The sequence below is a fragment of the Microcebus murinus genome, chromosome 18, assembly GCF_040939455.1.
Source record: "Microcebus murinus isolate Inina chromosome 18, M.murinus_Inina_mat1.0, whole genome shotgun sequence".
NCBI classification, from domain to species: domain Eukaryota; kingdom Metazoa; phylum Chordata; class Mammalia; order Primates; family Cheirogaleidae; genus Microcebus; species Microcebus murinus.
Window position 1 is genome coordinate 6,839,440 of NC_134121.1, and position 26,836 is coordinate 6,866,275.

General features: G+C 46.1%; 1 protein-coding gene across 2 annotated transcripts in view; it reads right to left on the reverse strand.

Annotated features, from left to right (window-relative positions):
* Positions 1–12,224: 12,224 nt before the first annotated feature.
* TEKT3 (tektin 3) overlaps positions 12,225–26,836 on the reverse strand; it is a 32,915-nt gene continuing 18,303 nt past the window's right edge. For both annotated transcript variants that reach the window (XM_012747998.3, XM_012747997.3), the window contains exons 5-8: positions 24,805–24,948; positions 22,625–22,847; positions 20,467–20,621; positions 12,225–12,563 (exon numbers count right to left, since the gene is read on the reverse strand). In XM_012747998.3, the coding sequence (XP_012603452.1) occupies positions 12,347–12,563; positions 20,467–20,621; positions 22,625–22,847; positions 24,805–24,948 (739 nt within the window). In that variant the 3' untranslated portion in view covers positions 12,225–12,346. The remainder of the gene's footprint in view (positions 12,564–20,466; positions 20,622–22,624; positions 22,848–24,804; positions 24,949–26,836) is intronic.

Consider the following 26,836-nt stretch of genomic DNA (forward strand, 5'->3'; position numbering starts at 1 on the left):
TGTTGATGTCTTACCTTCCAAAGAAAGGCTTAAATGTCACAACTTCAAGAAAGCTTCCCAAGGCCCAGTTCCTTTTTTTTTTAATAAATCCTCATAATTAGCTTAGTTCTTTGTGTAATTGTTTGATTAATGCCAATCTAATCCACTCAGTATACGCTGCACAAAGGCAGAGACCATTTCTATTTTGTTCATCATACTAATCTCTAGAGTCCGATATGGCACTTGCACACAGAAGGCACTCAATAAAAATGTGCTTATTGAGTCAATAATTGGAGGAGTTGCAATTTTCCTGATGCCATATCTTCCTTCGCACCATTGGCTGGCAGGGACAGGAAGAAGATGGCTGGAGGAGAACATGCCACAATTAATTCCCAGTCCACATCTGCCTCCCAGCACATTGTCACTCAGGACGCCCCCCGACTCAACCAGCGAGAGCAGGGAGCCGGGCAAAGCACGCGTGTGGGCCTGTTTCTGGCTGGCTGGGCCACCCTGCTACTCCTGCTGCATTCTTCCCACGGCACTCTTCTCACTTGCCACTGGATTTGACGTGCTTATGTGTTGTTTAGGGAGTTTTATTGATTACATAGAGCACTTCATTTGCATAGTCTTCAAAGTCCTGTGGGGTTTTAACCTCTGCTTTGAAGGACATAGCAATGGCTTCCAAAAGATCAAACTGAGCTGTCTTCACAACTATTAATAAAAACATGAGCACGTCTCACCCAACTGATAACAGGATTTACTCTGGGGAGAAAGAGGCTGTGATGGGGGCTGGAGGTCAAAAGAGAATTTGGCCTCATCTGTAATGCTGCATCATTTTAAAAGGATAATGTTATTTTATGTTGTCATAGAATTTTAAACAATGTTAAAATATAAAATATTTGTTTAATTTGTTTCATTGTCCTGACCATAAAGAAAAAGGAAAACTCAAATCCTTAAAAACTAGGGTGCCCTAGCCAAAAAAAAGAAAATACATACACACACACACACACACACACACACACATATATATATATATATATGGTTTTTATGGTAAAAATAAAAGCTACCTTGATTATATCATTATATCAGCCACATAACTGACTTTACCAAGCTTTTCATCATTGGATTGATTTTGTTGACAAGTTTAATTCTCTAGTTGTTCTGAGCTCTTTACTGAGTCAAAGGGTTTCACTAATACCAATCTGGTGTTCAAAGTTTTACTCGATGATTCTTCATCTTCAAATTACACTTCAGCCAAGCAGTCTTCTGTAAAATCATGCAAAGGCAAAGAGTCACAAGACTGTGCCACCAAGTCCTCCACAATTACCAGTTTGGTATTTGTACATAGTTATTCGGCTACCACGTGTAGCCCATGCCTTTGGCTCACTGTGCTTCTCAAGTTTAGCATTAGAGAGTTTCAAGCTTCTTTTACTTTTTATAAGTAGAATTAAATTACACTACATACTGCTTGTGTAAACATGAATGTACGTGCATTATACCATGGATTAGGTCATATTTCTTGATTTATAACAACCATATACTTTTTTTTTTTGAAACAGAGTCTCACTCTACCACCTGGGCTAGAGTGCCGTGGCGTCAGCCTAGCTCACAGCAACCTCAAACTCCTGGGCTCAAGTGATCCTCCAGCCTCAGCCTCCCGAGTAGCTGGAACTACAGGCACGCAGCATCACACCTGTCTAATACTATATAATTTTAGAGTTACTTTTATAGGTTTTGGTTCCTCCTAAATGATACATTCTCCCATTTTCTACAGCACGGTAGACTAGTGCCATAAATTAAAATTATATCATACTACCTGTCCCAGCTGGTACATTCTGGCATTTTGGAGCTCATTTTGTCTCTGGCCCAAATGTAGCCATCGATGCTAAAATTTAAAATATGAATATAATCAACCTAAGCCCCAGGACTACATGGGGATCCCCACCCCAACCATCACCCTCACTGTCAAGTTGCTTTGTAAAATAAGCATCTACGATACCATAGTGTTATTTCAGTCTTGCCTTCTCCCATCTCCCCCCGTGAGAGCCTCCTACTCTTACCAGGGCCAGATAATGCCAACAGCAGGGCGCAGAGGCTGCGGCCACACCGGCACATTCGCGCACGGCAGCAAGCGGCCAGAGAATAGGGTTGCTTGCCGGTCCGGGCACACTCTCCAGCCCGGCACACTCTCCAATCCCGGCACACTCTCCCGCCCGGCACACTCTCCAGCCCGGCACACTCTCCAGCCCTGCACACTCTCCAATCCCGGCACACTCTCCAATCCCGGCACACTCTCCAATCCCAGCACACTCTCCAATCCCAGCACACTCTCCAGCCCGGCACACTCTCCAATCCCGGCACACTCTCCAGGCCCGGCACACTCTCCAGCCCGGCACACTCTCCAATCCCGGCACACTCTCCATCCCTGCACACTCTCCAATCCCGGCACACTCTCCAATCCCAGCACACTCTCCAGCCCGGCACACTCTCCAATCCCGGCACACTCTCCAGGCCCGGCACACTCTCCAATCCCGGCACACTCTCCAGTCCCGGCACACTCTCCAGCCCGGCACACTCTCCAGCCCGGCACACTCTCCAGCCCGGCACACTCTCCAATCCCGGCACACTCTCCAGCCCGGCACACTCTCCAGCCCGGCACACTCTCCAGCCCGGCACACTCTCCAATCCCGGCACACTCTCCAGCCCGGCACACTCTCCAATCCCGGCACACTCTCCAATCCCAGCAAACTCTCCAGGCCCAGCACACTCTCCAGCCCGGCACACTCTCCAGCCCGGCACACTCTCCAGCCCGGCACACTCTCCAGGCCCAGCACACTCTCCAATCCCGGCACACTCTCCAGCCCGGCACACTCTCCAATCCCGGCACATTCTCCAGCCCGGCACACTCTCCAGCCCGGCACACTCTCCAATCCCGGCACACTCTCCAGGCCCAGCACACTCTCCAATCCCGGCACACTCTCCAGCCCGGCACATTCTCCAGCCCGGCACACTCTCCAGCCCGGCACACTCTCCAATCCCGGCACACTCTCCAGCCCGGCACATTCTCCAGCCCGGCACACTCTCCAGCCCGGCACACTCTCCAATCCCGGCACACTCTCCAGGCCCAGCACACTCTCCAATCCCGGCACACTCTCCAGCCCGGCACACTCTCCAGCCCGGCACACTCTCCAGCCCGGCACACTCTCCAGCCCGGCACACTCTCCAATCCCGGCACACTCTCCAGCCCGGCACACTCTCCAATCCCGGCACACTCTCCAGCCCGGCACACTCTCCAGCCCGGCACACTCGCCTGGCCTGCCTGCTCCAGCACACACTCTCTACTGTCTCCAACACAGAAGCCGAATTCAGCTACCGCTTGTCCTCATGATTGGACTGCTGTTTTATTACAGTAGAGTTATCCCAGAAAAGTTAAATAACCTTTATTTATGTCTCCTCATTGGCGCCACGGGCATTTGAGTTTCCCATCCCTGCTCCGTAGCCTTTAAGAATATTGACACTAACGTGCCGTGGGCTGTTTTGGCTCTCATAGACTTGGAAACACCCGTACCTCTGGGCCGGCTGTTCTGTCCTTGGAAGCCTGGCCTTGTCCTATTCCCTAAATAAGTGCAAAAGATTCCGTCTTAGCCTGCTATTTCTAGGGATGGAGTGGTCACGTGCTCAATTGCCAGGCCAGCCCTCCTGCCTGCATTCTGGGCAAGTCAGGAGTCTGAATTTCCCAGTGGAAAATGACCATTCACCATGTAGTCCCTGCACTCAGCCATTTCTTGGCGATTCGTGGGTAGATTAGGTCGCAGTAACAAACAACCCCAAAGTGTCAGTGCCTTAAAACTACACAGATCCACTTCTTACTTATGTTGCGTGGCCACGGTGAGTCAGCAAGTAAGTTCTGTGTATTGTATTCTCTCAGGGAATATCTCAAAGGTTCCTGATTGTCATGTCAAAAGGAAGAGAATTTTGGAAGGTCTCATGCTGACAATTCAACACGCAAGCCTGAAGTGACTCACATCCCTTCCGCTCAGTCCCGGGGATCCACTCACCCACAAGGGACCGAGGAGGTGAAGTGCTGGAAATAATGAGATGTGCAGCACTGATGACTAGCACAGTCAATTCCCGGTGGCAGAGTTTCACTGATACGGCAGCACTGTCCTCAGTTCTTGTCCTGGTCACGGCTTCTGCTCTGCGTGCGGAGCAACCCATCAGAGGACTGCCTCACGTCCACGTTATGCCACTGAGTTCCTCCACCTAAGAATCATTTTGTATTTTACAGATAGATTTATCTTAGCCTGATTCATGCTAAAGTTCTTTCTCATGGAAACCATCATTTATCTTTCTTCAAAACACTTCTCACTTAAGTAGACTGTAAAACATATCAAACAGCTAATTGAGGGATAGCCCAGTGGCCTCCGTGGCTCAAATTTCTCTTCTGCAAAGAAAGGAAAACACTTCTACCAATAATCACCTTATAAAGCTGAGACTCTCGGATGAGTGTGATGTGAAAGTTTTAAGTGAAAAAAATGCAAAGCATTATTTCTCAGATGTCTAACAAGGTGTAAGTAAGTGATTTCCCTTCTAAGTAATAAAACCAATCATCTCTTTTTCTTTAACAATTGCATTAATTCAGAACCATTACAAATTTCGGTGAGCTCTCTCCAAACACAAGTCCAGACTCCTGACCGTGGTCACTTGGTTTACCAAACACTCTCTTGCCAAAGGTGGATTGTGCCACCTTTGCACAGTCCAGTGGAGCAGATGCAGCTTGGCTACCTCGATGTCTACTCAAGCTTCCTGAAAGAATGCCCGACTGCACCACAGAAGCGTGGAGCCTTAAAAATCATGTTTCCCAGACTGCCGTCAGCTCAGATTCTGGATGCAATTTAGGTTTCACTAATTAGGTTGTACTTGTGCAGGGCTTGGATTCGGAACTGAGCTTTACGGGAAGGAAGGAAGGTGTGAGGTTTGAATGTCACTCCTGTGGATGACGAGGCCACATTCCTGGGCTCAGTGGCTGTGGCTACTTCCTGATCTAGCAGAGGTGGCTTTTTGAGCCCATTAGAAGTGTCACAGGTGTGGATCTGGTAGCTATTGTGGGAGCTTCGTACCTCAACAGGAAGGTTCCTGGTCCTGATAGAAAAACTGATTCCTTGGCGGCCAAGTTTAGCAAGGTGGCCTTGGGGGTGATTCCCGAAGGCCAGCATGAGTCTGTCTCTGCAGGTCTGCAGTGGCCCTAGAAGCCACCCACACTCTCTGAGCCTTTCTTTCCAGTCTAGAGAGAGATTCTGCTCTCTGTCAAGAGACGGGTCAGTAGAGACGGTGGTTATTTCACCTCTGGTGGGTCTGTCATTCCTGAGCCTTTGAGCTTTGCCTGCCCTGGGACGTAACCATTATCCTCCCCTTCCTGCAGGCTGAACACTAAGCACCTCTCAAAATTCCCATCCTCAGTGAAGACACTCCTTCATCCGGAATACCAACCCAGCAGAATTAAAGTGACTCTCTGCTCACCTGATGGCTCTCCCTGTGTCTGTGACTTTGGGCTCTCTGTTGACGCCTCACCTCCGTGTTTCATCAGTTGACTCTTTTCTGCACATCCTGGCACGGCCACTCCACGGTGCTCGGGACGCATTCTGTTTCTGTGTTGCTGTGTTTCCTGGTCTCGGTACGGGCCAAGACATATGTTGGGAGCTGAGGATTTTTAAATCCACATGATGAGATTGAAGAAAACCCAGACCAAGGTAAGAAAGGGAAGGACCTGGTTCTGAATAATGCTTTCTCTCTAGAGGGAGTCCGCTGTTGATATTTCTGTAGCTCTGACCCTGGCTCCGATGACAACTCAAGAGGCACGCATACGGGAAAGAACCTCTTCTAGTGAACTAGAGTCAAAATGCCGGTGTAAGTGGTTCCTACACACAGTCACTTCCCATTTGAGCCTGAATGCTCTATAGGAGAGTTGTGCTGCCACGAACTCAGGCACCTGCAGGTCACCCCCACAGTCTCCTATTTCAGCAGGTATTGCCAACAAGCTGGCAGGAGAAGGTGGAGGAGTTACAATTACTTGGCTTTCAGAATTGAGAATCTTTTGTAAAATTGTCAGGGATTTTTTTTTTATTCTATGGGGAAAAAAAAGAGAGTAAAGATATAATCAGCTGTTATCCTTAAATTCTACTTAAAGATAGAATCAAATAAGTTTAGAGATAAGACTTTGCAATACTATAATAAATTATACTGATGATATTATTTAACATATTACACCATTATGAATATCTGCTGGGAGAAATAACGCACATGTTTTAAAATAATTTTCTTTAAAAAATTGTGACTTTTGAGGATGTTTAATTCATTCTATACAGCTTAGAAGGAAGCAATTCGGTAATGTAGCAATGACTTTTAGAACTAAGCCTATCTGAGTTCAACTCCTGACTCTGAAACTAGCTAGTGGTTTGACTTTAGGTTATATTCCTTCTCTTTTTAGGGTTCTTTTCCTTCTTTAAGTGTCAATTTTCTCACTTTTAGAATATAAATAATTAAGTTTATGTATCTTAACTGTGTTGATGAGATAATATAAGCAAAATTCTGCTCAGGAAGAGTTGGCTATCATTGTCATTATATATATCGATCTCGAAATAAAATCAATGACCCATTCATATTTTAATTTTAGACACATTTGCCAAAATTAAAAGTTTCTTCAATGCCTCTGTCCCCAGTTCTAACTCCAGCAATACAATTGTTTTGCACATTTTTGCTGTGGTTGCTCAGAAGGAAAACCCCTGTTTGAGCATACCCTTCTCTTGGAGACCAACTAACAGTACAGGATAGTAGCCGAGAGCTCACATCCCAGTGTCAGCCAAGGGGACTGCCATCTCCATACACATCATTCTATCTGAGTAGTTCTTGGCTCATTGCTTGACCTCTCTGGGATTCCTTTACCTCTGTGTGCCTCAGTCTCTCCATTTGCAGAGTGGCAATAATTATCTCGTGAGATTGTTATATGATGGGAACATAATAATTGTTCAGTAAATGTTAGACTCCCTTCCTCTCTGAGTATTTTATGTCTGAGATGCCAGTGAAAATTGGTTTTGGCTTTCTATCGTTGCATAACAAATCACCCCAAAACTTAGTAGTTCAAGATAATAATCTATTATTTCTAGTGACTCTGTGGGTTGATTGGGCAGTTCTTCTGCTCATATGGTGTCAGCCGAGGCCCCAGGAGAGTGGGAAGATCCCAAGTGGTCTTGCTCACGTGGCTGCCAGTTGGTGCTGGCCCAGCCTGAGAGCTCACCTAGCGCTGTTGGCTGGGAACTCAGCTCTGCTCCACATGAACCTCTCCAAGTGGCTGCTTGGGCTTCCTCCCAGCATGGCGGTCTCAGTGCAGTCAAACTTCGTCTATGGCAGCTACCTTCCAAAAGCAGAAGCTGCCAGGCCTTCTTACGGCTTAGGCCTAGAATTGGCACAGTGTTGTTTCCACTGCGTCTTGTTGGTGCCAATGACCACAGAGTCAGCCAATATTCGAGGAGGGCAGACTTCAAAAGGACATGCATATTTGGAGGCATGGTTGTTTTCTCTCAAGTTCTTGACCAACATCTGTAACATCTACCTTAGGGAACTGGGAAAGTTGGTCACCCGCCTAGCACGATCACAACGCGTCAGTGCTTTGGTCTCTCAGACTGTGGTATGTGTGGTGTTCTCGGGTCTTCCCGGGGCCCTGGCCCATCACTGTCCTCCCAGGTGGCCTTGTCTCTCGTAAAAAGCCTCTGCCTTTGCTACACACAGGAGCGGGCTGGGCTTGGAGGATGAAGACACCTGGCTTGCTGCAAATGAGTGGACAGCCCCCAACATATATAAAGATTTGCATTACCAGAAAATGAGCAGGTAACCCTAAAGAGCAGGTTATCAGGCAAGAAGGGCACCATTTTTGTAGCAGTAATGTCCTTATGTCTGAGTGACTGCCGCGCTAAATGCCAAAGGTGAGAACTTTGGAAACTCATTCCAAAGATATTGTGTCTCTTTAAAGTTAACCTTGACCTTACAGGGAGGAAAGAAAGTAATTGAGCAATAATAGTTATTTTCATGGTTCCCACAGCCCTGCCCATACACAAGAGGACATCATTTAGAATAGCAGTGAAAGACCCCCTGTCCCCAGCCAGCCTCCTCCTCACTCTACCATGATGCGCTCTCAGCTGCTTTGGGGTCACGGTGATGTCTTTGGAGGTCTTTCCTTGCTAAAAGGAAAACGTGGGCCAAAGAAATGGTCTCCTCTTAGTTCTCAGCAGAAGTAGCACATAGCAAGGTCCTACTGGAATGAGCTATGGATCACACAACAGAATCCCTGTGATGCTGAAAGCTAAGGATCTATCTGAGCTGTGTATCAGAAACGTGTAAAGAGTAGGATGACAATGTGTGCGCAGACACTTCTCCATCCTGGACCACTTCCACAACCCGCCACCCGCCAGGATCCTTCTCACCTCATCGTTCAAACTATTAATAAGCACGCCCGGTGATGAAGTGCTGGCCCCCAAGGAGAAATTGATTTGCTATCCCTGATGACAAGATCATGGTCTCTTCTCCCCATGAATGCATGAATACTTACCAGACCACATACCTTAACGTAGGGCCCAGACGACACCATCAGAGCACTCTGCGTAGAAGGCTGGTCTTGGCAGTCGGAGCCCATGGTGAACCCAGCCCTGCTGGGGACAGTCTGGGCCAGGACTAGAAGGGGGAGAGTGACAGGGAAGACCTGGGGCACAATGACGAGTGGCAGTGCCACCTTCTCCTATGTGTTCGGGTCAGCCCTGCAAACAAACACGAGGAATCCATCCCTGCTCTGGGTGCAAAACAAAAATTATAGCCTAAAATTGGATCCCACGCTTCAGCTATTCACAGCATGAACTCAGGACTCGAAAGTGCCAGGGGAGGTGTCTATGACAGCACTCTCCAGAGACATAAATGAAATCACTAAAATTATAGGCGACTCGGCTATTTGGGGGCAACTACACACATTTCTAAATCTGGATGATGCTTGGGTAAGAGGAAGCCTTTGACATTCCAGCAGCCCTGCTTAAAGCCACATGATATTAAAGATAGTTTGGGCCTAAATAAATAGAGCCAGGTCATGTGCTGGTATTTGCAGTCCTGAGAGTCTCACACGGGATCCACTCTCTGAGGCTGCTCACGGGGCGTCAGGATATTTGCCCTCCTAGAGTCGAGGCAACATTTCAGACTAGAAACCAGATGTTTATTTGTGGAATTTAGCCTTGCCCACAGTTTACCAAAATAACAAGAAAACTAGCCTTTTTCTATATCTGAACTACATTTTCTTCCCATCACAGTCTCATAATGCCAGGAATACATGCTTAAGTACAAGGACCGCGTAAGCATATATTCCTAAAAAAAAAAACTGCAATTCATGGAAAAAGTCAGAAAGATTTTCCCCCAAACACATCATAAATAAGACATATGTAGAACTTAAGTTTATTCTTGATATTGTCTAAAATTTAACACTACCAACATTTGGTTACTCTAACTGCTAAATATTTTAGTGGCATTTATATATCTTTGTTTTCATTAGAAGCAAAGGGAAGATGACAAAACCTACAATTTGATTTCTAAATTGATATAAAGAGACCACAGAAATAACCCGAGTACAAGCTTATTGTCTGTACGTCCACCCTTCTGGCGTTTGAGATGACTTGTGAAACTGACTAACCGAGGTCTTAAAATACTTTTAAGAAAAAGAGAGAGAGAGAAATGGAGTTTGGGGTTAATGGGCTGGTCAAGGCGGAGCAAGCAGTGAGAAATATGAGAGAAAAGACAGAAAATCCTTCCCTGCGAACTCTCATCTTCTCATTTCAGACCTTCCAGACCCAAAGGATGCAAAGCTAGCATACTATCTACGCCATCTCGCAATAATTCCAGATGGCTAAGTGTAGCTTAATAAATTATAAAAGAATTAGAAGAAATTACAGACAAATAATCTTGGGGTGAGGAAGAACTTAATAAGCATAACTCCAAAGGCATAAATCATACAGAAAACTTTTACACCTTGTTGCTTCTATACTTTAAAAAAAACATAGCCAAAATCTAAAGGCAAGAGTGATGTGTAAAGAATGATAAGTTCAGTATATATAACCAGAGTGTCATGTGATTAATATACAGGGAATGCTTAAAAAATGAATTTTTTAAAAAAGTTAACAGTCAGGGTGGTGGAAACAGGTATGTAACAGGAACAGGCAATTCACAGAAGAAATACAAACATCTAACGGAAATTGTTCTCCATCACTAGTCACCAAAGAAGCAATGAGATGCTGAAACAGTAAGACATACGTTTTATATTATCAATGGTAAAAAAGCTAACAGTTATCAAAGATGCAGAAAGCCAGGCCCTCTTGGACACCAGCGGGGGGAGTGGAGAGTAACGCAGCCTTTCGGGAGGGCAATTCGACAGCATATTGCAAAAGCCTTTTTAAAAATGTGCATAACTTTTAATCTAACAATTTCATCCTAGGAATTTATCATAAGGAAAATATTAAAGGTGTTTGCCGACATTCAGCTAGTCAGATTAAATCATGGCTACATTGTTTATGACAGAGAAGTGTCAGGTACAATGTAAATATCCAATAATGGGAAATCAGTTATAGAAAATTCTGAGACCTCAATACCATGAAATATTAAAAAGCCATTAAAATGAAGCTGTGATGTTTCATGACATGCAAAGACTATATATTATTAGGTGGAAAGAGCAAAATTGAGTGGAAGCACTGAGAACTTTATCTGACACATAATAAGTACTTTAGAAGTACTAGCTACTATATTCAGTATGATTCCATTTTTTGAGAGGAAAATATGTTTATAAGTACAGAAATAAAAATCTATGATATCAAAATATCTAATTTATAAATATGGAAGGTTTTAATTTTCTTCTTTTGCTTGTCTATATTGTCAACCACAAGCAACATTTATATGTCTGGAGATAGAAAGGAGAGTTTTAAAAAATGATGCTGTAAATAATGACATGGAGATCTATGTATAATATTTGAATAGGAGAAAAAGGTTATAAGTCAGCAGTATGATCTCAAATATGTTATTATGTATATAAATATAAACATTTATTTATCTTTGTAATATAAACATTACATGTTACCTATCTATGTAAATAAAGATTATATATAGTCATGGCAAAAAGAGCTAGAATATATGAGGAAACATTGACAAACCTCAGTGATTATTTCTGGGTGTTGTGCTAATGAATGATTTTGAGATTTTTTCCAGGAGTTTGTGTGTATGTTTTCTCTATTTTCCAAAATTTATGGCATGCAAATGTTTTTCATTTGTAATACAAAAAACAGTCCTTTTAAAAAAATAGTGATCTTTGAGATACCATAGGACCCCCCTGGAATTTGAGCAGTGCCCCGCTTCAGCACCCCCACCTCTGTCCGCCTGGACGCCTTGCGCCATATATAAAGAGGCCCCAAATCCTGCTGACTTGTCATAAGTTCCGCACGTTTTTCTCTGTCTCCACTGCGATGTCTCCAATTCAGACTGCCACTGCTCAAGCATCGCTTTCGTCAAGCCCCTTCCCTGATCAGCAGCGACCACAGTGCCCCGGCCACCTCCTCAAGCAGCTTGCCTGCTACATTTCCTCAGATACACCCTGCGCCATGCATTGCAGTCGGCCGGGCTGATCTGCCTGCTACTGTTCCAAGTGTACTCTGTGTCCTCTACCTCTGTGTTTTCTCAAACTACCCCAACCACCTCAAACCCAAGGGCTTTTCCCCATCCCACTGTGGATCCTTTAAGGCAGGGGTCCTCAACCTATGGTGAGTTGTATAATTATTTCCTTATATATTACAATTTAATAATAATAGAAAGAAAGTGTACAATAAATGTAATGCATTTGAATCATCCCAAAACCATTGCCCCTCCTTCCATGGAAAAATTGTCTACCATGAAAATGGTTCCTGGTGCCAAAAAGGTTGGGGACCACTGCTGAGGCATAGCTGGGAATCCACCTTGCTTGATTCCCCACCGGCTAAGAGAACATGCAGTCCTCCTTTCCAGCCCATTCATATCACACACAAAGTAATTCATATCACCCACCATCTTTTTTGCTTTCTGATTATATTATTAGATTGGTTACATTTCTTTATATCCTTCCCATAACCCAGATGCCTAGTAAAGAGCAAAAAACTAAGGTTCAGGCACAAACAAAAGGCAAACAAAGACAAGAGGTTGGTATATTCATATCAAGACAATCCTTTAATAAGGGAATATATTAGCACTCTGTTCCAATGCTCAGATGGTGCCCTGGTTCGACCCTAACTTAGGAGTCTCAAAACCGCTCTCAGTGGGGTCCCTAGCAGAAGCCCACCAGCCGGAGGGTGTTGGGGAAGCTCTTGCGCATGCTCATGCACTTCTCCTGGTCGATGTACAGGGTGTTGGCTTTGACGGACAGGTCATGCTCCAGGGTGGTCTTGGTGTGGACCAGCAACTGCAAGGTGTCCTCTGCATCCCTCAGGCGCTGCTGCAGGATCTGGATGGTGTCATCGACCTCATACACCTCGTTCACAAGGCTGCGTGAAGGAATAAGCAGGAGCGGGTTAGCAGAGGTCACACTCCTGCAGCTTGTGACTAGCTGAACTAAGGGAACAGGCAGTTGCCGAGTTCCTATTGGAGATACAGCTGCTGTGCTGGGTGGCACGTGCAGCCCCAGCAGCTGACAGGTTATGTGCGCCTATATACAGCAAAGGAAGCAATACTTGTGTATGATTCTAGCATCATGCCAGGGCCATGTCCCCTAACTACACCTCATAATCCAAAGGGCAAAATAAGCATATTCTCGGGACACCAGCAAATTTTTATACACACACACATATATTTATGTATATGCCTATGTATATGTATATTTAATATTATATTTTAAGAGGAGGAAAAAACATTTGAACGTTTGCTATTTTTTAAATAATGAAAATAGAAAAAATCAAAACAAAACTTAGCTGGATATTTTTTAATTTATTTATCATTGAAAATTATTTTTACAGTTGGGAAGAGAGGGACACCCACTTTTTTCCAGCAGCTAGAAAGAATTCAGGCCAACCTGTTAACATAACCTGGTGCGGGGCAGTTAATGGTGCTCTCCTCAAAGCACAATGTCCCTCCTCCCAGCAGTGCCCCAAGCTAATGCCTCCCGGTCCCAGAGTAAACATATTTGTTGTTGTCAAAAACTTAACACAACATTAAAATGATTATATGAGAAATCAGCTACGTAAACCATGAATTAAGTTGCAGTTCTAATTGTGTTGTGATGATGAAAAACATCACACATCTTTTTCGGTAAGACAGAAAGGAATAAAAGGTAACATATTTCATGGCAAAATCTGGCATCTCCTTTTCAAATTATTTTAATCTATATTGTTTTAATTTTCATTTCTTTCACTATTAGTGGGCCTTTCCTAAACATCTTTTGGCCACTTGACATGTCTTCTATGAACTGCTGCCTGTCCTTGCTCATTTTTCTGCTGGGGTATTACCAATTATTTTCATTTTCTGCCTAGTGCTCTTTCAATGTTGGGCATATTGATTTTTTTTTTTTGGTCTGTTATGCTTGTGGCAAATGTTTTCCTTAATTTGTTGTTTGCTTTTTAATTTTGTTTATGATATAAGATTTCAATGTTTATTAAAGTAAATCTTTCTTTTTCCTTTGCAACTTCTTCCATTGTGTTTATATTTAGAAAGTCTTTCTCTTCCCAAAGAGCCCTTAAGCTAGGGCTCCTTTTACCCACTGATTTGGCCAATAATTTCCAATGGATGTGACCATGCGGCACTCAGGAGAAAGAACAGGAGGCAGGTTATAAAAAGACAATAATAATGATAATAATAATAGCAACTCATTTATTAACTACTTTACCATACATATATGTGTACATACTAGTCTAAGTGCCTTACATCATCCATTTAATCTTCAAGACAACACTGTGAAGCAGATACTATGATTACCCCGTAACAGAAGAGGTCCCAGGAGCCTAAGTGACTCCCTCACAGTGGACACGGAACTCCCCACCAGCCGCTTTAATCACCTGCTGCTCCCTGACCCCGCTCAGTGGAAAACACAACTCCAAGTGCATCAGGTTTTAACCAGTGATGCGAAGCTAAGTTTTCTTTACTTTAGGGTTCATTTATCAGCAGATGATGGGTGCATGAAGTTAATTAAAATACACAGACATACAAAAAGAACGGTAACAATGAACAAATTGGGATACAGATATCTTGGATATAGAAAAGGATTTCGTGATTATAGAAAAATATCCAGACCGTGTTAAGATCATTACACCACCGCAACTCTATAGCTTCACAGAGCTGTGCAGCTGTTTACAGACTAGGAAACGAGCCCCGAGGGTTGACGAACCGCCCCGTCCACCGGCACAGGTGCACGCGTGCTGGTAAGCCGTGTCTGCTTATCCAGGAAGCTAAGAAGGAAATTTGGAGCCTCTGTGCCCATAACGAGGAGCTGGGCCCATTTCCTGCCCCATCCCCTCCGGTCCTTGTGACAAAAGGACAGAAGCAAGACCTGGGGAGTCGGCATCAGCACACTGGACTCCCGTCGTCAGCGCGTTTCTGTCTGTCGTCCCCAGACAACATACAGGACGCCCAATACAATCTGAATTTCAGATAAACAAGGAATTCTTAGTATAAGCATTTTTAATGGTGGTAACAGACACATAACCTAAAATTTAGCATGTTAACCATTTACGTGGACAGTCCAGTGGCATTAAGTGCATTCACAGGGTCGTGCAGCCACCGCCACCCTCCACCACAAAACTCTTTTCATGTCGCAAAATGGAGACTCTGAACCCATTAAACAATATCTCCCCATTTCCCCCACACCCGGCCCCTGGCAACCAGCACTCTATGCCCTGTCCCTATGAACTTAACTACTCTAGGAACCTCACGTAAGGGGAGCCCTATAGCTTTTGTCCTTTGTGACTGGCTTATGTCACTTAGCATGATGTCCTCAAGGTTCGTCCCTGTTGTAGCATGTGTCAGAATTTCCTTCCTTTTTAATCACTGAATCATATTCTCTTGCAGAATGTCAGGACGGCGCACGTTATAAGAATTCTACTCGAAACCCCTCATGCTCTCCTTTCCCCAAAGGTCAAAGTGCAAGCGATTTTAAGGGGAGGCATCAAACGTCAACTGTTGTTTAGGTTGAGTGGGGGCAGGAGACAGCAGGAAAACAGATTCTCTTTTTGTACTGCATATAGATCCGTATTATTGGAATATATTTTATAATCAGAATGTATCCCTATCTTCTTATGAAATTAAACAAAAAAAAACTTTTAGGGAAAAAAATAAACAAGATGAAAAATTTGACCTAAAGATAAAAAGTAATATTCCTTCATCTACTACTGAGTAGTATTATGGGAGAAGAAAAGGAAACAATATTAATGCCTAATGATAACGTATACTATGCAAGCAATATTTTTTAAAAGGAATTTATAACTGGCCATGGGAAAAGAAAGTCACAATATAAAGTTGGTTGAAAAAGTCAAGATCTAAAACTCTCTATGCAGCAGGATCACAATTTTGTCAATGTGCCTGGTGGCAGATACAACACAATGCTACCATCGGTTATCCCTGGATGGCAGAAAGAATCCAAGTCTTTATTTTTTATTTCATTTTCTAGATTTTCTAAATTTTCTACCACAAACAGATACTATTCTTAAGGCCAGAAAGAAAATAAATAAATACTTTTCAAAAAGTAGACATAATTTTGACCGACTTAACTCTTCTTGACCTTTTACAGGGGTTATGTGAAGAGTCCACCTGCTCAACACCATCACCACCAGGGCAGGCGTCTCCACGTCTCACTTGGAGCACTCAGCGCTCAAATGAAGACAGCTTGGAAACTCCTCAGGGCCAGCCCGCTGTGCCCGCCTCCTTGCTCAGCCCTGCGAGTGGACACACTGGCCAGCGGCCGGCCCAGGGCTCTGAGGCTGGCAGGCACTGCCACCCCAGGCCACCTGTGCGTCCGGTCTCAGGCGATGATGCCATCACCCTGCAGATGTTGGAATCAGAAACCTTCTGATCATCGTTGACCCCACCCCCTTCCTCGTGTCCCTACATCCCTAAATCACAAAATCCTGTCTCCCAAAGGGCCGCACCCCGCACCAGTGAGCGCTCCCCTCTCTCCCCTCTCTGCTCTGCAGAAACACCCTTAGATGTGCTTGCACCTTCTCTGCCCTCAAGGCTGTCACTCTTGCTGTCGCCCCAGCTCAGAGTGCTCCTGACCTGCATGCCATCCCTCTGATTTATGCCGCCCTCCAATCCCAGGGAACTGACACTTCTGTAGGAGTCCCTCCTTTAACTCTGGGCTAGCTGCTGCCCATCGCCGTGCGTTCCAAGAGGACCACGCCCTCTGTAGCAGCGGCGTCTGCGACTGCGGCTCACGGGTCTGCCCTGCAGACCACCAACCCCACGGAAGCGGGGTCCACGGAGGCGGCCTCGCTCAGGGCTGCATGCGCAGTCCCTCCTACAAAAAACGCAGGTGTGCAAAACATACTTATGTGAAGTGTGTGAAGGCCAACTTCCACGCTCTAGGAGAAGGAAATGGTCTTGGGAGGTGGGGAAGTGCGGAGATCTGAGTCCACAGGACCTACCGAGAATAAGAATCAGACCGGAGCGGATAAAAAGGAAGCAAAGGCAGGAAGGAGCCCAGCGCGATCCGCTCCTAAGCCAGCCGCAGACGGCGGAGAGGAGGAAGGTGCCGGTAAAGCCGCCCGCGGGCTCGGTGGAGCGACGCCAGGCAGCTGGAGCATGCCCACACTGTGCTCTCCTTTCACCTTGCGAACTGGGCTGCTTTCTCCCCCCCAGCGGGGAGGGAAGGAACTAAAACCTAAGTGCTGAAGTTTCACTTGGTCTGGGGGTCGTGAACACAGAATCTGAGAACTCACCTGAAAGCATATTTTTTGGTTGTTGTTTAGATCAAGTTGGATTAAAAAGAAAGCCCCTTTTAAAGATCCCAGGGTGTAAAATATCACTAGCAAAGAAACAGATCTCCGGCGAGGCTGCTGCAGATGTCTGGCCACGAGTTTTCTGACAGCATGTTGTTTATAATCTCGCCGGGCCTGCCTCTCGTCTCCCACCCTCCCTGGCTTTAGAAGAAACTCTGAACCCTGACGTAGGAAACGGAGCAGGATAACATATGGGTCTCTTTCCTTGCAGCCAAATACTAGTCTGGTGGAAAATTTATCTGGGAAGGAGTGCTTGAAAATATACACGTTAAAATATCAATGTTTAAAAATAAGAATTCAAGATGCACAGAGCGCAGGCGGTGCGAGCCCTCGCCTCCACACCGCTGCACGAACACGGCTGAGCACACTACACTTCCCTCAACTTGAGCTATTGGGAACATATTCTTCACCAACCCCAAGGCCACGTTTCGCTCCTAGTTTCCTTGTTCTTGGCTCGTTGCAGAGAGCTATTCTGCTGAAGCTACTCATTTCTTTTTGGAATTACAGAACTGAAAAACATTTTACATTCAAATACAAATAAAGCTACCACAGTTATTTCTCTTTTTTAAGTATCAACATTATTTAAGTAAAGCAGAGGCTGGTCTGGCCTGCCACCAAAGATGCCAAGAATGTTTAGAATCACTTTTGAAAGAACCCATTTAGAACATTTTAAATGAAAATAAAAGTCTTGAAAGGAAAACAGCAATTTTTCTCAGTTCTCACTCCCTTGAGTTTATGATCTTTATTTTTTCTTAATCTAGGCATCCAAAGGCTTGCATTCAGAATGATCTTTTTAAGAAGGAAAATAATCCCCTCCCCCAATAATAATCCTAAATATTTTTGGACAGGATATTTTAATAAGAAATCTTGACAGTAACAAAAGTCGGTTTTGTCCTAAAGTCAATAAAGGAGCAGAGGAAATAGACATAGTATGAAGTCGACAGGAAATACAAGAAAAGCAAACGCTGTTTAGCCAGGAAAGGGAAAAAAAGAGTAAAAGTCATTCAGCTTCTCAGAAGCAGCTGTGAATGCCTCATTGTGTGACAACTCCAAAGTCACGTCAGCCCACTACTCAAAACCCGTTTAAAAAGCAACACTGTTTGTCTAATGGCAGCCTGAACAATTTATGCGTTCCCATCTCTACTTTTGATGACTCTGCAGAAATTTTTGGAGAACGAAAATGTCAACTCAGCTTCTCCTAATAATATTTGCATAAAATCACAATTCATCATCTAATCCTAAGGGGCCGAATGGCTGTGCGCTCACTGCTGGCTTCTTCTGAAGCAGAGAGACACCCTAGGCTGGCTGCCCAGGGGCCACCCAGCCTGGAGTAGAGCGCGGCCCAGCCCTAAACGGCGAGCTGGGTCTCCACAGGGGTGCTATGGATCCCACTTTGAGAAACATGCAGCCTGGGTGCCCTTCTATGTGGCCATGGCCTAGACCACAGCTCCACTAGGAGAAATGCAGCTAACCAGGAAATGAAGGCCACGTTTTAAACATTCTAAAGCATGCTTCATAGCACCCAACACAGACCGCATGTGTGTTATCCATGCAGGGTGTTCTGCAATGGTATGTCCTCTGTGAACCTCGGTTTCGTGCTCCGTGTGAGAGAGAGGAGAGTGCAGCCCTCACTCTGCCGACTCACCTCACATGGGCCCGAGGGGGTGAAGTGGGACCCGGAACACGGCAGGCAGTGGGGGAGCGTCACGCAACATGCAAGACAGCAGAAGCCGATAGTTGGTGCGGTGGAAGAGAGCTCTGCTGTGAGACAGCAAGGGTGTAAACCGTGGCTCTCTCTCAACACCAGGCGTGACCTAGGCCGAGCCACTCAACCCACTCCTGCCTCAGTTTCCTCACTTAAATATATGACACACTATAAAGTGTGTAGGACAGAGCCCAGCACAGAGTAAGATCAAGAAATGGCCAAGTACAATGGCTTATGCCTGTAATCTCAGCACTTTGGGAGGCCGAGGTAGGAGGACAGCTTATAAGGCCAAGAGTTTTGAGATCAGCCTGGGCAACATAGAAAGACCCCATCTCTACAAAAAAAAAAAAGTTGTTAAAAATTAGCCCGTCATGGTGGTGGTATGCACCTATAGTCCCAGCTAGTAGGGAGGCTAAGTCAGGAGGATCGCTTAAGCCCAGGACTTTGAGGCTGCAGTGAGTTATTATCACACCACTGCACTCCAGTCTGGGCAACAGAGAGAGACCCTGTGTCTCAGGAAAAAACAAAAAACAAACAAAAAAAACAAGACATGGTAGCAGCTATTATTACCCCTGCTTTTATTATCACCATCATTGTCATTGTCTGTATTATTATCATAACTGTTGGCCTTACAAGGAGCCTCCTTTCCTTCTGCTCCAAGAAATCCATAATTTCAACCCCCCACTTGTTTCTTTGGTGGAGCCCAAAGAAGTCTTGTCCTTAGGATAAATCCTTCGAGATGCTCAGGGAGTTCTATCATGACACCAGGTAGAAGACAAGGCGAGCGGTCTCGCCCTCGCCAGGAGAGGGTGCGGAGTTCGCGCACGCCCTCGGCTCCTGCGGCGTCTCCTTGCTCCCTTCTGCACGGGCGTCTCAGGACCTAAGGACAGCACTGACGAAACCCAGACAGAACAGGCAGACTGGAAGGTATCGGGAAACTGGAAATGAAGCCGGAACGTGGCAGGGGCTAGCGGGGGTCTTGGCCAGTTCCTTAGGAGCCCATCCGAAAAGAGACCTTCCAAGTTGAAATAACGGTAGCACGCAGTGCTCAGCAGATAAAGCGCGGCGTCAGACTCCTCCCGTGAGTGTCCCTGGGAGCTGTGCTTGAAAACCGGCTGGGTTTGATTTCCACCGAGAACAAAACACGCTGAAGTGAGCTTAAATGCGGCCCGCAGGGGCCTCCGCGGGTCCTGGGGGTGGTGGCACTGACAAGAGCGGGTACCCGGCCTCCGGGAGAAACCACAGAGAGCGAACGAGCGCGGGGCCGCGGAGTCGGACGGGAAGTCCCTTTCCCATTGAGTGCCGCCGGAGACAGGCACGAAGCCACCACCTGTGCTGCTTACAGAGGGTGTCCTGGAAGCCAGAGACGCCAGGGAGGGCAAGGGACCCCAAGCACCACCTTGGCCTCACCGAACAAGCCAAGTGTTTGGTGACACTTTTATTGCACGGTGTCGAGATCCTGTCCTTCCTTCAAGATTTCCGGTAAGACATACGCACAGAATGTACACCTCAACCTTTGTTAAGTGTGCAGGTCAGCGGTGTTAACTGTCAGCAGGGTCACAGGGTCGTGCGGCCTTCGCCACCAGCCCTTTCCAGGGCTTTGTCATCACCCCGAACCGAAACTCGTACCCACTGCTAACACTTTCAAAGGAGGCTGCCCCCACGACGCGTGTCGCAGGAAGCACCTCTAGGAGGAGCCCAGAGCCACGGGGGGCTGGAGGACGAGCCGGACAGCCCAGCGCCCGCCCGCCGCCGCTTTACCGCAGCTGCGCCGTGTCCCGGCAGAGCTCTATGTTCGGCCTCCTCGTGCGCTCGTCCAGTCTCGTCTGAGCCACCTTCAGGAAGGCGGTCTTTTCCCTGATGGCCTTCTTAATGGACTCTATGGTCATCTCAGTCTGGAAAATCTCCTGCAGGGTCTGTGACAAAGAGAAGCAACTGCGTGTAAGGTTTTGTCCTTGGGCAACTTCTCTGCTACATCCTTTCTCTGCTACAGAGACCTCCTGTAACCACACAGATTTAGCACTCACTTGTGTAATCCAGGCACTCTTAAATCTGTCACTTAAGCTTTGACCTCTCTCTCTTAAGCTTTTGACAACCCACTCAAAATTATTATACTGACCCTGCCCCCAAGGCCTTCTTCAGATGCCACCCAACCCAGGAATCCATCGCTATCTCTTGCCCATGGAAACAACTGCCTTTCTGTGAGAGGATGTCAACATTTTATCAGTGCTTCCAAAGGGTTCCTTTTGCACCTTTCTGATTGCAACTTGCCACTTCCTGTGTGCACGTCTTGTCTCATTTTAAGACACGTGAAGGCAGGGTCAGTGTGACGTTCACATGTTTACACCCCCAAGTACCTAGCACAGAGCCTGCATTACAGGCTGAACCATGCCCCCTCCTCCAGAAATTCATATGTTGAAGTTCGAACCCTACTACCTCAGAATGGGACCATATTTGGAGATAGGGTCTCTGCAGAGGTGATTAAGTTAAAATGAGGTTATTAGGGCGGGTCCTGACCCAATGTAATGGGTGTCTGTCAAGCTGAGGAAGTTTGGACAGACACGCACAGAGGGAAGACAACACGAAAACACGGGAGGAGAGAGGCGCCAGAGGAAGCCGACCCTGTGAACACTGACCCCAGACTTCCCACCCTCAGGTCTGTGGATTAGCTTCGTGGCGCTTTGTGTTCCACAACCCTAGAAAACTAACACAGTAGTAAATAAAAAATTATTGAAAAAGGAATGTTATCACATCAGCCTCCTAAAAGGCCTTTAGAATGGCTTCTTACTGCCCAAAGGAAGGCATCTAACCCCAGTAAGCTTCCCATCACTGCTTCCATGCCTGTGTCCAACCGACTTGTCCAGATCTCTCTCCCAGGACAAAGCACCCACACCAGCCACCATCCCCCTGTGTACAGCCTGAACTCAGCCTCTGGTTTGCTACCTTCGCGGCTTTGTGCTCGAGATTTTGCCCCACCTGGAATGTTCACTTCTCTCAGCAAACCCTAAAAACACTTGCTGCATTTGTTATTTGGCCATCATGATTTGCAATTTTCTATTGGCGCGAAGTGTTCCCGAGCTTTCCACACGCAAGCAAGCAACTCTTCTCCACTAATATGAGCTTCCTGGGAACAAAAACTACATTTTACATGTCTCTCCGCCCTTTACAGCATGCAGCACACTGTCTGGCTTAACTAATATCTGTTGCTTAAAGACGACACCATGAAAGGACAGCGCGTCCCTGCAGCCTGGGCAGCACGGTGCCCTCAGCCGCGCCCACCCTACAGCAGCACGGCTGGCGGTGGAGGGCCTCGAAAGAGAGAAACAGCACACTGTCGGCAGCACGATCCACAGAAACAGCGAAAGCTACAAGACTGATACTAGGTAAAGGACGAGCACCTTACTCATCTTGAAACATGGATTCTGCTTGAATCCTTCATCTCACTGTCATTGTAAAACTCTTACGCGTAGAGCACTCAAAATATTTCAATATCAGAAACACTCTGAACTACCTAATGGTTTCCTGTATTTGCTTTTGTATTCCAGGAAAAGGGTCTGAAATAATTTAACAGAAAACATTCCTACCATACGTTCTAAGAATAAATTTCCTTCCTAGTTATATACAGTGATTCATTAAACTTTAATAATAATATTTTTGTTTCTATTAAAGACTAAGAACCTTTCATTACATAGTGCCTTCTTTGTGTTCCAAACACCAGTGGATTCTAATTTCATTTTGACACCTGGCTACCTGGCTGAAATAAATGGCATGCTTTGTACCGTTTTTAATTTTTCTTGCTCTGTATGGCCAGGAGGCCATGTGCTTACGGTGTCTCTCTAGGAGTGCTGAGAGATTTGTGGTCCCAGAGCAGCCTGCTCTGTCCAGGTCAGCTAAGAGGTACCACCTGTGGTTCATTTACCTTGGTTAAGTGGATGTGAATCTTATTCTTAGCATCTGTAGTCTCAGCAATGCGAGTGGTGAAAGCCAAGTTCACTTTGTTGAACTGATTCCACATCTCATTGGCAGTCACAACCAAGAGGTTTTCGATGTCGTCTCTTAGCTTTGCAGAGGCAGCCCGCTCACTCTGGGAGCGGAGCATATTATCATCTGTAAATTTGGCCCACGACTCAGGCACTGAGATCCTGAAAAAGGGAAGCAGAGCCAGACAAGGGTGACAATGATGAATCACCCTGGACGGTCACTAGGCAACTGTTCATCCTGTGAAAGAGAAACCCCCAAGTCACTGATCCTAGTTTCACTACATAAAATGTAAATATCAGAGTAAAGCTTATTTAAGTTTTTCTTAATTGTTTCTTATGCTACTGCTAACCAATTTCCTATAAATCCAAAGCATAAACTAACTCTTCTGCCAGTTTTGGGGGGAGGGTACGTGGGAAGGACTAATGAAGAGAATGGTTGTGTTCACTGCAAATGTGTCACGCCAGCCCAAACAATAAACATATGAAGAAATATTCACCTCAGGAGTAATCAAAGAAGTACTAATGAAAATAACAACATACTAACAAACTTTTATCAGAACAGCAAAGAGTAAAGAGAATGATAATTTGCAGTGCTGACAAGCATGTTTAGAAAAAGATTCTCTCATATCCTGCAGGTGACAACGTGGAATTGGTCCAAACTTGCTAGAGGGTAAAAAGGCAACAGAACCCAGAAATGCCACTTCTAGAAATTTATTCTAAGGAAATAATGTTCCCAAAGATGTATTGCATATGTAAGGATATTCACTTCAGCAATATTTATGCCAATCTCTGAAAAATTAGAAACAATTTAAATGTTCAAAAGTTAATAAAAAAGTTAATTATGGTACATTCAAAGAAATCCATGTAATGCATGGAAACTTAGAGAAGAATATTTCACAGTGTTAGTGAAAATTAGACAGGCTATACAAACAATGTGTGTGTGATGCTATTATTTAAAAATACAAGTCCGTATCTGTATTGTGGAAGAAGGCTGCAAGGAACAGCGGCAAATTGTTAATTAACTTTGGGGTTTCTGGAGCAAGCTTACAGGGAGCATCTGCTTGCTTGTGGGTAGGAGATATTAACTAAGACTCTTACTGCTGACTGGAGGTGCTACTCAGGCCCCGATGACCAAAACACCATCATAGATACTCTGTACCCTGACAGTCCATAAGTGACGGTTAAGAATTCATGCCGGAAACAGAGGAGGCCTTTGAAAGGGCTAAGTGGTCCGAGTGTGTGGTTTGATCCCAGCCCACCTCCCATCCTCCAAGGAGGAGAAGAAAACACTTCCAGGTCACCTCGAGCCAGGTAAGAGGACCCACGTAGGACATAGGGCCTGACTCTGATTCACACCTAAAGAATCTAACAGTCCAAGTTGGTAGCGGGCACTGTGCTTCTCACAGGACAGCCACGGAGGGGCCGCCTTGGGGTAAGCAGCCCTGCGGGAGGGAATCCACTTGGGAGGCACTGTAAAAGTAGGAAGGGACATGAGTGTCAGAAGGAGGACAGAGAGCTTTTTGATGAAAATACTCTACATCTCGACTGTGGTTGTGATTACACAGGCATACGCATTTGTCAAACCCTGCAGAAATGTACATTTAAACTATGTACATTTTGTTGTATGTGAATTTCACCTCAACCAAGTTGTCTTTTTTCAAGGGAGTGGCTGGGAAAGACCATGGGCCCTGCCCAAGGCTGCATCCAGGGGACTGGCCGAGAAACCACTGGTGGGTTTCTTTGAGCAAGCAGAGGTGAGCGTGGCACTAGGCTGTCTTCCGCCTGCCTCCTGCAGAGCGCACGGCACCTGGACACTGGCAACACGTGACTTTCTTTGTGCTTGTCCATGTTTTTCTACATTGACTCCATCGAGCAGGGTTATTTGCATAGTTAGAAAAATAAACAACAAATATTCTTTTACAAAAGACTGTGGGATGCAATTGTCAAGGCCTGACCACAGAACTGGCTTATTTATTGACGACGTGACCAAACCCGGTGTCCCTCACCTTCTGACGTCATACCACACTTTGCGCTTTAACCTGTAAGCTGTGTCCCTTTGAAAGGAGAGAGAAAGAATTAAATATCATCAAAATCGCAGAAGCGGCATGTGCTGACTTACGTGGCGTCCACCTTCTCCACGCCGCGGAACAAGCTGACGCCTTCCGAAGTGTTGCGCAGGTGCTGGCATTTGTCGTCGATCCGGTAGGCCTTCTGTTTGTCACTCAGGTCTTTCTCCAGCTCGTGCTGGGAAGCTCTGTTAGCTCTGCAACAACACAGAATGGGGACACGGAGCTTCACACTCTGGTTACGATTTCCTACAAGGATGTGCGATCACCCTTTTATGTTGGGACCCTCTCTCATTGCTCTCGGGATCTCCAACCCTCACACACGCTCAACTCCTCAGTCAAAAGGAGCAGTATCTGGAGGTGTCCACACATTTGAGTCATTAGAACCCTACTGCTGCCCTGTGCACACCTCCCCTTCCGTGGGCGGGGGTGCCAGTGGGGAGGGGAGGTGTAGACAAACGGCAGTTGGGGATCTGAAGCCCAGCTGGGCCCATCATCCTAACACACACAGACTCTTCCAGAAAGGATGCTGGTTCAAGGTAATCTGTCCATTCTTTCAGTACAATTCCCCAAGAAATTTTGAGGCCTTTATAGCTGAGCCTTCCTCTATCCATTGGTGACCTCAGCTTGTGGTCATGCTAGGGCTGAGAAGTTTGCCAAGAGGTATAAACCAAGGGTCAAAATTTATCTCCAGGCCAGGAGTGCGAGAGTGCTTGACAAGAGATGGGGAATCGGTGGGCCACCCAAGCCCATGCCCTCTTGCAGCCACCCTGCTGGAAGGAAGAAGCCTTGCTGAGCTCTGAGATGCATGGTCTTGCCTGCCCTGCCAGGCAGAGAGGGAACCTGAAGCTCACGACCAAAGAGACATACCCCAGGGCAGGCACACGTGAGCCACGTCTTCACTCACAAAATAGTTCATGTGACAAACAATTATTGAATGCTTCCTATGTGCCAGGCATGCACCATGGACATCCCATGCCTGGGATGCATCGATGGACAAAACAAACATCTCTTCTTTAAGGGACTGGCATTCCATTGGGTGACAGACAGACAGACAGCACTTATCATGAACAGGCAATTTGTATGATTAGGAGAAAAAGGGTCCAGGAGTGTGAGTGATGATTTTAAATAGGATGGCCGAGGCTAGTCTCCCCAGGTGACACTGAGCAAGGGCTTGAGAAGCAGGGGATTGGGTTATGCAGGGCCCTGTTGGACATTGGCAGGAGGCAGATTTTCCTCCAAGTAAAATTGGAGACCACTGAGTTACAGTTTAAAAGAATCATTCTGTGCAGGGCTGAGAACAGGCTGCAGGGGGCAGGGAGGCCCGTTGGAGGCCACTGTGGTCACTCGGGTGAGAGGTGATGGCAGCTTGGACCAGGGGTAATCAAGGAGGTAGGGAGTGTGCAGATTCTGGATGTGGTTTAAAGACAGACCCCAAGACTCCCCTATGAGATGGGAGGAAAAGGAGTTAGAGTGGAGTCACTGGACTATCGGGACTCCACCTGCCTGGGGGAGGCTGTGGGAGGGGAGGCAGTTAGCGTTGAGTGTTCACTGACCATCCACGTGGAGGTACCAAGGAGGTTGCCGGAAATGGGCAGAGAGTTCTAGGCTAGAAGTAAAGTTGGGAGTCATTCGCATAAAATAGTATTTGGCAAAGCAGGATAACTGAATGACCTTAATCATTACTGTCTTCTTGGCACCTAAAAATGGTCTTGGCAGACTGGAGCCACTCGGGAAAGATGGCATTGAACTGGACGAGCTAATTCTCCCTGCAGTTTTCCTTCAGCTCAGCCTGTGCCTTCCAGCAACTCACTTGACCTGCCAGAGCTAAATTTTTTTGCTTGTAAAGTGGAAAGGAGAGTAGCCACATGAAAGTGGTCTGCATTTTGTGAATTCTTGAACAGTACACATGTGCACAGGATTGGAAATGGAAAAGCTGCCTCCCTGGCTCCCTGCGTGTTCAGTCTCTTGCCTTAGGTGATTATGTTGAAACTCTGGGACTACAAAGCCCTTCCCTTTGTGGTCTCACATGCAGTGAGAGCACACACACAGTGAGAGTACACACACACACACACACATGCAGTG